Source organism: Pseudomyrmex gracilis, unplaced genomic scaffold (assembly GCF_002006095.1).
Source record: "Pseudomyrmex gracilis isolate BER0280 unplaced genomic scaffold, ASM200609v1 scaffold_964, whole genome shotgun sequence".
NCBI classification, from domain to species: domain Eukaryota; kingdom Metazoa; phylum Arthropoda; class Insecta; order Hymenoptera; family Formicidae; genus Pseudomyrmex; species Pseudomyrmex gracilis.
Window position 1 is genome coordinate 18,392 of NW_018021548.1, and position 12,479 is coordinate 30,870.

Genomic DNA, 12,479 nt, shown 5'->3' on the forward strand with positions numbered 1-12,479 from the left:
GAATCGTACGGTGTCGAATAATTTGGTGTCGAATAAATCTGTGTCGAATCGAGCGGTGTCGAATCGTACTGTGGTCAATAGAGTATCACCCGCCTGTCACAGATCATCGTAACCGCGCACGACGACTCGTCTGCGCGGAAAGTTGCGTCGCGCGGGCGCGTGCAGCTCCTTTGCGAGCTCTCTCTTCTCGATGCTCATGTTGACTTTGGCTGCTTTTTTTTTGTCTCGCACGGTTTTGCGCAGATTAGTGTGGATAAAGTTTTTCCACTCACTAACTAACTTTTTTGTCTGTTCTGTGCACACATTCTCTAACTTTACTAATCGATTGTACGCGTTTGTTCGCAGAGTCTCAATCGCCTCTCCCGCTTTTTTGCAAAATTGTTCCAGATCTTTTCTCAAGTCTTCTATTTCGCGCGGATCCGCAACCCGCGGTCTCGTCTCCAGCTTATTCAATCGATCGTACGCGTTTGTTCGCAGATGCTCAATGTTCTTGCTCAATTCTTTGCTTGACTGCTGCTCGTATTTTATAAGATCGTCGAATTCGCGACGATCGACGAAATGTTTTGCGCTCTTCGACAACCGCTCGTCCGTGCCTCGACGCGTGACAACGCAATCGCGGAGCTATCTCGCAGATTACCCACAAGTTCCTTCAATTGTGTCATAGCCGTCGAAAGCGCGACCACGTTCGAGCTTAGGATAACCGCGGCGTCGAACGCTTGCGCGAGACCTGTGTCTACGCAGATCTTGGTCGCGGCGTCGGAATTGTTTCGCGGTTTCATCAAACGAGTTATCGCGCGCTCCTTCGCATCGTATTCGGGTGACAATGACATCGCGGATTAACAGAGAGCGTTGTCGCGCACGTATTTGCGCAAATTTGTTATTTAAAAACGTGATTGACCGCCGTTGTAAACGTACCTGCGACGGTGCAACGAAAAACCGAATTTGTTTACGCTCATCGCGCGCGCGCAAAACGGGAACTGTCGACGTTCGCCGAGCAACGGTTTAATTTATAATCACTCCCGCCTCGCGAAGCTCCTCGATGATGGACAAAAACTCGTTGTCATGCGAGTCGTTTCCCGCGCGACGAGACGCCTCCAACAATCTCAAACGATCCACGAGTTTGTTGGGATCGTCCCTTTCATTGGGATCGTCAAGTTCATGGCGATCGGATACAAACCCTCACATGTCGTTTGGTGAACGTTGAAGAACAACGGTGCGATAATATTTTTGTACTTGTGACCTTTGTTGCTCTTTACAGGCGCTGTGGGACGATGATTCCGTCTGTGAGCGTTAGGTGTCACCAACAAATTGCGATACACGCGTTTGTCGCTTTCGGTATACGCGGTGCTGTCGGGCTGCTTCATGAATATCAATTTGTACAGACCCGGTGTGCCCGCGTATCGAACGTCGTCCACGATGATGGAGTCGTCGGAACTGACGTTGAAGCGCTTGCTGCCGAGCATCGTACCCTCCTCAAAGTACACGTCGAATGTTGTGTCAATGGTCTTTGATCTGTTGGTGCTCAACAGAACGCCAATGTATCTGCGGCCCAACGGTTCCAAACGCTGGAGCAACGTGTTTCTTGTTTCGCCGTCGCTCGTTCGCGCGAGTTCGTCGACCGTGCGTTCGAGCAACGTGGGCGACGCAGGCGGCTTGGGTGTTGGGATCGCATCGCTGTTGTTATTATTACCCATGGAAGAGGGTAATATTGTCAACGGTGCGACGTTTGATCGGCGTCTTTTCGGTTTTAACGGCGTTGGTCTCGTCGCCACGTCGTCTTCGAGCTTCCTCTTTACACCCGCTGTATAAAAACGTTTTGTTGGTTTTGCACTCTCCACAAGTTCTTGTAACGATTCAACGATCAGCTTGAATTGTCGTTCGAGAGCAAGCTCGTCCTCGATGCACCCCGTTTTCAACGATCGATGTTTCTTGCGTATCGATTCGCGCGTTCGAGCGATCTCTTTCACCAAACGCTCGCGTTCGTCGATATCGGCGGTCAACGCCGACGCGCGAAGCCTTGTCGTTGCTCGACATACCGTTTGCAACTGTCGCTGTCTACGGCACGGCGAACTTGTTGAATCCGCGTCTGTACCTGCTTTTGCAAAACGAGCTCTCCTTGTCTATAACAACAAAACCGTACTTTCGCCGCCAGCACGCGCGACACAGTTCCGAGAAGTCATTGTACGACATGTCGGTGTTGACGTGATCGTTGTAAACGTGTCGAAGATTTGTGCCGTCCTGTCAAAACAGTATCAACAGATTCGTGTTGTCGCGAATCAGATGTTTTGGGATCTTGGCATACGTTTGACAGAGATAAAAGCAATCGATTTTCAAGTGACGACCCATCGCGAAATACTCCCTTATCGCATCCTGTTTGTCGCAGACAACGTCGTCAAACACGAACACGGAATTGAGCAAAGCCTCGTTCGTCGGCACAACGTCGCAGTTGTTCGCGAACGTGAAGTTGTCACCGGTAGCTCAGAGCGAAGCGACCCAGACAGGAAGCGGAACGATTGAGAAAAGAATCGTAAAAAAAGTAACGAACGAGAGAAGTGCTGTACTAAAAGCACAGGCAGCATGGGAGTTGGACAGGAGAGTTCAGCAGTACGTGCAGTGGGCCAGACATTTTTTGGCAAAGAAGACAGACATTATCTAGGTTAAGATTAGGTTTAAGGCGCGCGGTAAAGCGTTAGATCAGAGGTCGTGATCGTANTCTTCTCGACGCCGATCTTGATTATAGCTGCTTGTCTCGCTGATTCTCACACGAGTTCCACGTATTGTGTGTCTTGCAAACGATGTACAACATGTCGCTCACATTTCGTTTTACAGAGACTCACTCAGTAACTTTTTTGTTTCTGTTTCCGTGCGCGAATTTTTTATCTGCAGCAATCGATCGTACGCGTTTCGTCGCAGAGTCTCAATCGCCTCTCCCACTGTCACCGGTAGCTCAGAGCGAAGCGACCCAGACAGGAAGCGGAACGATTGAGAAAAGAATCGTAAAAAAAGTAACGAACGAGAGGAGTGCTGTACTAAAGGCACAGGCAGCATGGGAGTTGGACAGGAGAGTTCAGCAGTACGTGCAGTGGGCCAGACATTTTTTGGCAAAGAAGACAGACATTATCTAGGTTAAGATTAGGTTTAAGGCGCGCGGTAAAGCGTTAGATCAGAGGTCGTGATCGTAAGTGTAAGTTTAGTTTTAAGAGTTAACGGTGGGAAAGAGGACCGTTAAGTAGGTCACGCAGTTTAAAACCGTCGACACACACTCATCCCTTAAGTACAAAGTCTATGCTGTTTGTTTATTTTAAGTTTTAACGGTTAAGTTGAGCGTAAGGATGGAGTTAAGTTATTTAAAAACAAGTGGTTATTTTTTTTNATTATTGTTATTATTTTATTTGTTTAATTTTTTTTTTTATTATGTTGTTTCGGTTTAAAGACAGTAAAGCGTACTTACCTGGTTGAAGCGCAATGGTAAGAGTGCGTTTGCCGGAAGTTAAGATAATCCGTCNTGTAGCTGAAAAGGAGAAGGAGCGTGTGTAGAGGTGTAGAGTTAGGTGGTTGGTAGCAAGAGCGTCGGTCCCGGACTCAGGACACATCACAGACACACAAATAGTTCTGGTACACTGTGCATGGTCGTTAACACAAATTTTACAATCACCTTAGGAAAAACGTAAACACTTGATTAANGGCCCATACTCACACCAGGCGAACACACTCTCACACACAGTACAAATGTCACGTTATTGTCCCTTAATCATAACATTTACACACACACACATATAAGCTCGGACACATAGTTAAGTACACATTCATACACCAAACACACTAGGGCCACATACACAAAACATCCACACCACAAAGACTNACTAATACACACTTTGGGTTTACTACTCACACATTCACACACACAGGACTAAGCCACTGTTTGCCTGTCATTCAGTCACTAGTCATCCCACAAACACACACGTAAGTTTTTAGGGCTTAGTTCAAGTAGTTAGGTATTGGTGGAAAAAAGGCTTCAGGTTCTTTTCTTAGGACGAACGCGCTGGAGTGCAGCACGAACGACACCTAAGAGTGCGAACCTGGGAACGACGCCGCGGAGAGCAGTCTTTCTCGAACATAGTAAGCAAGCACATCGCGAATGCGAGAAAAAACGAAAAAGCGAACAGAAAATATACACGTAAAGAAAAACCTAACGCGGTTCCCACGCGTCGGGCGTGCTATTTGTATCATCGCTTGTGATAAGCACATGTTAGTGATAGTAACAAATAAAAGATTTTATTATTCCTAAAAAGTGTCGTGGTTATTGTTGTGGAATCCAACATCTTCCTCATCTAGTTAGAGGGATCAAAGAATCCAACCCTTGGTGTTTGAAGGGAGCTGCAGAGTAAAAACACCTGGCGACCGACAAGAAAAGACGCAAGCTCGTAAGTACTGGCCATTTCCTTATCAGCCCCGGTCACACCACTTCTTTGCGAAATTGATCCAGATCTTTTCTCAAGTCTTTTATCTCACGCGGATCCGCACCCCGCAGTCTCATCTCCAGCTTCAACAATCGGTCGTATGCGTTTGTTCGCAGATGCTCAACGACCTCGGTCATTTCTTTGCTTGACTGTTCCTTATATTTTTTAAGATCGTTGAACTCGCGTCGATCAATGAAATGTGTCGCGCTCTTCTCCAAGCTCGACAACCGCTTTTCCGTTGCCTCAGCGCGCGACAACGCAGTCGCGGAGCTATCTCGCAAATTATCCACAGTTTCCTTAATTTTCGCTATGGAGTTTGTTGTAGTGGTCGAGAGCGCGTCCACGTTTGCGCCCAAGATAACTGCAGCGTCGAACGCTCGCGAGAAAGCGTCGTCTACGTAGATCTTGGTCGCGGCGTCGGAACTGTTTCGCGGTTTCGTCAATCGGGTTATCACACGCTCCTTCGCATCATATTCAGGTGACGACGATGATGTAGATAAACAGAGAGCGTTGTTGCGTACGTAATTGCGCAAATTAGCTAGTCGAAAGCGTTCTCCATCATTGTAGTCGTAACCGCGACTTTGCAACGGTGAACCAAACTTGTTGACGCTCATCGCGCGCAAATGAAACTGTCGATGTTCGCTGAGTAATGGTTCATTTTATAATCACTCCCGCTCTGCGAAGCTCCTTGATGATGGACAAAAACTCGTTGTTGGTTGATATTTGCTCTGTACAAATATTACGATCGTCGCGCCTCCCTTTCCTCTCGATTTTAACCGCGCGACAATCGCTGCGACTAATTGATCAACGATTATTTGAAACGATTGTGGGATCGCGGCGCCAAGCGTAGCGCGCGTTTCGAACGGCAACGCGCGTATGCAACCATTCCCGATACGGGTATCGAACGTCAAAAAAAGCGTTTTGAACGGCAACGCGCGTATGAAACCGTTCCCGATACGGGTATCGAACGGCAACGCGCGTATGCAACCGTTCCCGATACGGGTATCAAACGGTAAAAACGCGTTTCAAACGATTTTTAAACGCCGTCTCGACTTCGATCCATGCGAGTCCCGCACTCTCGACACCCGCACCAACGTGCGCGAATCGTTCGCGGAGCGCCGCACGCAGACTTTCGAGTCGCGCGATACGAGCGACGTGCCAAGTTATCACACCTGTGGACGGTCGCGGGCGTTTTCTACGGCACTCTTCTCTTAGTGTCTCTAGACGTTCGTCGCACCGTTCCTCCCACGAGATGTAATTGTCCAACGCGTCGAGGAGCGCGGCCTCTTCTTCGAGCGGTTCGCGATCGTTCATGTTTGTCTTTGCTTATACTCATATATATAATTGTTTACTCACGATAGTATTATTGGATCGTATATATTTGTTGGATTCAATTTACACTTTTTTTCTCTTTTCATCCAGTAGTTGCTCGTAGTCTTCATCATCGGAGGATGTATCCTTGTGCCACTCGGTGTTCAAGTAACAAACATCCTCTGTATACAAAACAAACAACGGTCGTCTGTAGCAGTTAGAACACCATCTCTCTGAATTCCATATAACGTCTGTCATGAAGTCAGCGTCTTCGATCATTTGATGTCTGGTGACTTTTACCCATCTATTCTGCAACCACTTGTACCGATGTTGTCGTTTACTCCACTCCCACACTCGCAACGTGCATCGAATGCACAAGCGAGACAGATGTTTCAAATCCGCGCAACTCGTTCTAAACTCTATGTATGCGATTTCGATGTGATTAACTGTCTCAACGTATCTTGGAAGCCAATCGTATTCTCTAATTGCGAGCGCGGATAGTTGCAAGATTTTAAAGTCCTCTTCGTCGAAATTGTTTTCCTCTTCCCATATTTGTTTCTCAGGTAGATCGTGCACCGATAACCAATGTATATCACGATCGTTGCGGTAGAGCCGTACATCGAACCAGATCTCTCGTATTGCGTCCTTGCACACTTTAGGAATTTCAAGTTGGTGTATTTTTCAATGTACTCGTCTACATGTTTTGCTACTGTTTTTCGCAGCTAGGAACTGAAGCGATTTCGGTTGTCTGATCCGATTCATTGTTGATTTTCCATCGTGGCTTTCACAATACACGCGCGACAATATTTTTTCAGCGGAGCAGGTCCGTCAATGTGATCGTAATCTCCCGGTTGATTGTAATGCTCGAGACATCTACGATACAGCTGCACCTCAGGATCTTCCTTCAAATGCTCTGGCAGTCGATCCCACAATAGCTCCACGTAATTATCGAACAATTCTAAAAGAATCCTCTTTGGAATGTTTTTTAACTCTTCGACCGATAGGTTTAAAATGCACGTTGCGTTCGATCCGTTATACATATTCAACAACAAGGACTTGTTATCTATACGACTTGCGATCAAAATGATTTGTGACTCGCTCCCAACTTCGAGGCGTCTTTTTATTTCGCTCCTTATCTTTCCTCGCAATCTTTCGGTTTGAAATTGCGTTTCAAAAAACACCACATCCGGTACGCAACGGTTTTGCGTTATCGCGGGAAGTGCGTCATCAAACCGAAAGCGGCTGATCGCTTCGGGCGATAAGAACAGGCTCACTTCCAGGAAATTGCGGTTTTCCTCGAAAATATTTTATTTGTTTGCCGCGCAATTACAAACTGCGCGCTATTTATTTTTAAACGCAAACCGCTTCCGGGAAATTCGCGGTTTTTCTCAGAATTATTTATTTCCGGGAAATTGCGGTTTTTCTCGGAATTTCTTATTTATTTGCTGCGCAATTACAAACTGCGCGCTATTTATTTTTAAACGCGAACCGCTTCCGGAAACTTTGCGGTTTTTCTCGGTTTTTCTCGGAATTTCTTATTTATTTGCTGCGCAATTACAAACTGCGCGCTATTTATTTTTAAACGCGAACCGCTTCCGGAAACTTTGCGGTTTTTCTCGGAATTATTTATTTTAATGCGCACTTTATATTTTAGCGATTACGTCATCATCCAAACGACTTTGAACACACATGACCAACTTGCGATCAAAATGATTTGTGACTCGCTCCCAACCTCGAGGCGTCTTTTTATTTCGCTCCATATCTTTCTTCGAAATCTTTAGGTTTGAAATTGCGTTTCAAAAAACACCACATCCGGTACGTAACGGTTTTTCACACGGACGTTATCATAAGAAGTGCGTCATCAAACTGGAAGTGACTGATCGCTTAGGGCGATAAGAACAGGCTCACTTCCGGGAAATTGCGGTTTTTCTCGAAATTATTTATTTCCTAGAAATTGTGGTTTTTCTCGGAATTATTTATTTCCGGGAAATTGCGGTTTTTCTCGGAATTTCTTATTTATTCGCTGCGCAATCACAAACTGCGCGCTATTTATTTTTAAACGCGACCGCTTCCGGGAAATTTGCGGTTTTTCTCGGAATTATTTATTTTAATGCGCACTTTATATTTTAGCGATGACGTCATCATCCAAACGACCTTGAAAACACGTGACCACTCCTTCCCCCTCCACTTCCTTCGCGCGGTTAACCCCTCCCCTTCCCCCCACCCCCTCGCAATGCCCTCGGTTGTCGGACTCTTTCTATCTTATGGACTGTTTCCAGTAAGGCGTGCTCGAACTTCTCGATCGCCCATTAGATAGACAAGGACAGAACATGACTCGCCTATTGGAAACCTGAGTCAGAACACGCATAATATAACTACTACAGTTTTATACCATTAACAGTAATAGTTCTGTTGAAAATACTCGTGCTTTAACAAACAAAATGTCAGCACATAATGTAGAAAAAAATATTGTCACTTCTACTCAAATAAAAAATCTTATCTGCTATTTTCCAATAGATGTTTCTTCAAAGTTACAAGTTGATTCAGTAGAAACAATAAATTCTATAGATAATAAATATATAGAGAGTGATTTGAATTTCAATGATACTTCGTTAAATATATTTGAAGCTAATAATGATACATGTAAGATGACAATTCTTTTAATTTACGTGATAAGCTTTTTTCATGGGCACTTGCAGAAAACATAATGTAGGGAAGGTATTTTAACGATGGTTGTGATGGATGGTCGGTGGCTAGTGAGAATGCCGGAATGTACAAGTAACACTTTATTAAAACTCACAGCTCTACAATGCCGTTATCCTTCTTTACATGCGACACGACCGATGTGTTTCCCTGCCCTTTTTCTTACGTACTGCCCTTTATTTGTTCCCCTTCTCTCCACGAGCCGCAGCAGCGCCTCGCGCCACAGTTCGTGTTTTTTCTTTAAAAACACTACATTCGGCCATGCCTGACCATTTGGTCGCCCCGACTGAATGCTTAAGGAGAAAATAAACATCTTTGTATTCTAAATATTACTAACGAAATAACTAGGTCACAATAACCAGACCGATTACAATACTGTAAAACAACGAGATCACATAGCTTATCCCTTTTTTCTTATCCTACGTTGATGACTATCAAACGCCGACTCTCAACACTCAATTTCAGTTCTGACGCCATGGCCTTAGGTTCGCGGCTTGCCAAACTCCGCAGTACGGACGCAGAGTGTTTTGAAACCCGTCTACGTCAACGATTTTATATCTGTCGTGGCCAAGGACTTCCAGAACCTTATACGGTCCCTTAAACACGGGTACGAGCTTATGGGCCGCTCTGGTCGTTTTATCAAAATTTTTAATAGACACTAAATCACCTACAGAATACTTGTGCGCTTCTTTACGTTTGCCATCCGCATATTTCTTATTATACGCTTGTGATCGTAATATTCTATCAGACGCTTGCTCTCTTATTTTTTCTGTCTCGCATGGTTCGTGCACGCCTTCCTTTTGCAAATATTCGCTTAGATTGTCCACTGGGTGGCTACGTTGTTTTACTCCAAATAACAGTCGACTCGGAGTTTCTCCCGTCGTTCTACTTATCGAATTATTTAATGCGTATTCGGCTTCGGAGACTATTTTATACCAATGTCTTCCTACCGANCTGTCTGACAGCTTAGCTAACATAGGGATCAGAGTCCGGTTGACCCTTTCATCTTGTCCATTAGCCTGGGGAGAACCCGTGGCGATTTTGACATGTTTGATTTCGTTAATGTTTACAAAATTTCCAAATTCGGCGCTCGTAAAGCAACTACCTCTGTCTGTGACCATCATTTTCGGTTGCGAGTAGTGCTCGAAATACTGCCGCAAGCAGCTTATAGCCTCCTTACTCGAGGTCGTCTTAGTCGGATACAGCTTGACAAACTTCGTAAACGCGTCGATCACGACTAACAGATGCTGCTTTACTAATCGCCTTTTATCTATCGGTCCCAGATGATCGACGTGTATGGTGTCAAAAGGCACGTTGCCCTTGGGTATCGAGTGGATCAAGCCTTCCACCCTTCCACTAACTGGAGAAAATGCAATACATTTTAAACAGTTCTTAATGTGGTTATTGACTTTCTCACGAAGCTGTGGGAACCAATAATTTTCTAAGACCGCTTGGGCCGACTTCTCGACGCACAAGTGGCCTAACTCGTCGTGGTATTTATACAAAACATTTCTCTCCATTTGTTGTGGTACATAGAACAACAATCGATCGTTACTCTTACNGTAGACGAGACCGTTTCTCATCTCATAGAACTTATCCTCCGTTTTCTCGAGTCTATCGCGGATTTCGACGATTTTAGGATCTTGTCCCTGACACACTGCCACATCCCACTCAAAAGGGTTTTCTTCAATCACGCCTACAGCGCGGCTAAGAGCATCTACGTGACGCATACGCGTTCCCGCCCTGTACTCTAACTCATAATCGTAGTCAAGCAATGCAATTGCCCACCTTTCGATCCTACGGTTTACGTCTTTTTTCCTTAGCGTCATCGTAACAGCGCTACAATCGGTCATGATCTTAAATTTTAATCCTAACAGATAAATTCTAAATCGTTTTAGAGCGTAAATTATCGCGAGGGTCTCGAGCTCGAAACTATGTAGCTTAGCTTCTTTTTCCGTTGTTCGCCGGGAGTAATAAAACACTGGATGCATTTTCCCGTCGGGTTGCTTTTGCATCAGAACCGCCCCGTAACCTGCAGAACTTGCGTCGCAGTGCAGTTCGGTTTGCCTGTTTGGATCGTAAACTGCCAGAATTGGGGCCTCCGTAAGTTTTGTTTTAAGCGTTTCGAATGCGGTATGTTCTGCTTTACCAAACTGGAACGTCGCATTTGCTTTCGTTAAGTCATAAAGAGGTTTAGCAATAGAAGCAAAACATTCAACAAATTTCCTGAAGTAGGAACACAGTCCAAGGAAACTACGGACGTCTCGCTTTTCGGAATCGGGAACTTTTCAACTGCTTCAATGCCACTTTTTGTCGGTTTCACGCCCTTCCCGGAAACCTCATAACCAAGATATTCTTCTTCCGTCTGAAGAAAATAACACTTGTCCAGTCTCAATTCTAAAAGATTTTCTGAAAGGGTTTTGAATACGCGTTCTAATACTTCTAAATGATATTCCCTTGTCTCCGTAGCTATTAGTATGTCATCCATATAAATGACCATATCGCCAGATCTTATGAACTCAGTAAAAATAAGATTTATATAGCGCTGAAAGGTTGCTGGTGCTGTACGCAATCCGAAAGGNATTCTCAGCCACTCGTACTGACCCAGCGGGGTCACAAATGATGTGTACTTAACTGACTCGTCTGCCACTCGAACGTGGTGGAAACCGTCTTTCAAGTCTAATAGCGTAAAATATTTCTTGTTTCCTACAACCGTGAGTTGATCTTTGATAATCGGCATAGGATAGTTATCCCTGGCGGTTACCTTATTTAACGCTCGATAATCTACGCACATGCGTAATTTCCCATTTTTCTTTTTGGTTAATACAACAGGTGATGCAAATTCGGAGTCACTATCCCGTATGTACCCCTTCTTTAACAACTCGTCTAAAATNGTGCGAAGTTTTAACTGTTTATCATACGGAAGCTTACGCGGAGTACAATGAAAAGGCTCTGGGTTTGTTAATCGCAATTTTAGTTCCGTTTTTACTTTAGGCTCCGCCGGTCTCAAACNATCCCCGTAGAATTCCCGAAAAATTCGTCTCAACTCCATTTGTGCTTTATATGGTGTCTCTGAATTTATTTGCAAATTACTAACTAAATCGTCCCCCACNTCTGTAGCATTAATATTCATGATTTCCTGACGGGCGTCACCGTCACTCAATAACGTCAAACGAAATCCAAAGTCACGCATTACATCTCTACCTAATAGAGCTGGCGTTACCATTGTGTTCTCCGGAACTACGTACATTCTAAGATTTCCCCTAGAACTATTGCCAACCGTTATCGTTGCTCAAACCTTACCAACAAGATCTAGCGGTACTCTTTTACATCCAAAATAATCACGATCAGACGCGTCTAGAGGGTGAAGCGCCTGTCTATCTACAAACCTTTCCTTTATTAGACTAATGGGNCTACCCGTGTCGAAAAGTGTATCTAAGCACAATATTCGTCTTAAACTAGAGTCTTTTATCTCGTACGTCACAAGTTTCCGATGCTCGATGCCATCCTCTTCCGTGGGGTCTTCGTAGACGTTGGATACTTGCGGCGCCTCTTCCGTCTCCGCCGCTTCCCTGTTCGGACAGTTTTTCGCCAAGTGCCCCACGTTTGCGCANCTGTAACATGCTCCTCGCTCTCTCTTAGGTTTTGGGCAATCTCTTGAGAGGTGTCCTGGCTGGTTGCAATTATAGCACTTAACAGGTTTTTCTTCTTCTTCCTTCGGTTTTATTTTCTGCAGTTTAGCCTTTGATTTCACCTTCATGCCAGGCTTGTCTGCTGTATGCTTCTCTCCGTGCAATGGATACGATTTCTTTTTTTTACGTCTCCTTTCGACTGGAAAGAGATATCTTGCGAAATCCGTTTAACAGATCCTTTACTGTGCCAAAGTTTTGCATCCTCGCCTGATTTCGCAGTACCACATCTGGTATTCCGTCCACCAGATACTCCAACAAGTCAGCTTCCTCAACTGGCACTACACAGTTTGTCCGGAAAGTTCCCGGACTGATT

The 12,479-nt window shown here is 44.9% G+C and overlaps 1 protein-coding gene across 1 annotated transcript; it reads right to left on the reverse strand.

Moving 5' to 3' along the window:
* Positions 1-11,766: 11,766 nt before the first annotated feature.
* Positions 11,767-12,234, reverse strand: LOC109861725 (ATP-dependent RNA helicase glh-2-like). Its single transcript, XM_020441505.1, has one exon. It carries the CDS (start codon positions 12,232-12,234, stop codon positions 11,767-11,769), a length of 468 nt encoding a protein of 155 aa, XP_020297094.1.
* Between the last annotated feature and the right edge of the window lie 245 nt (positions 12,235-12,479).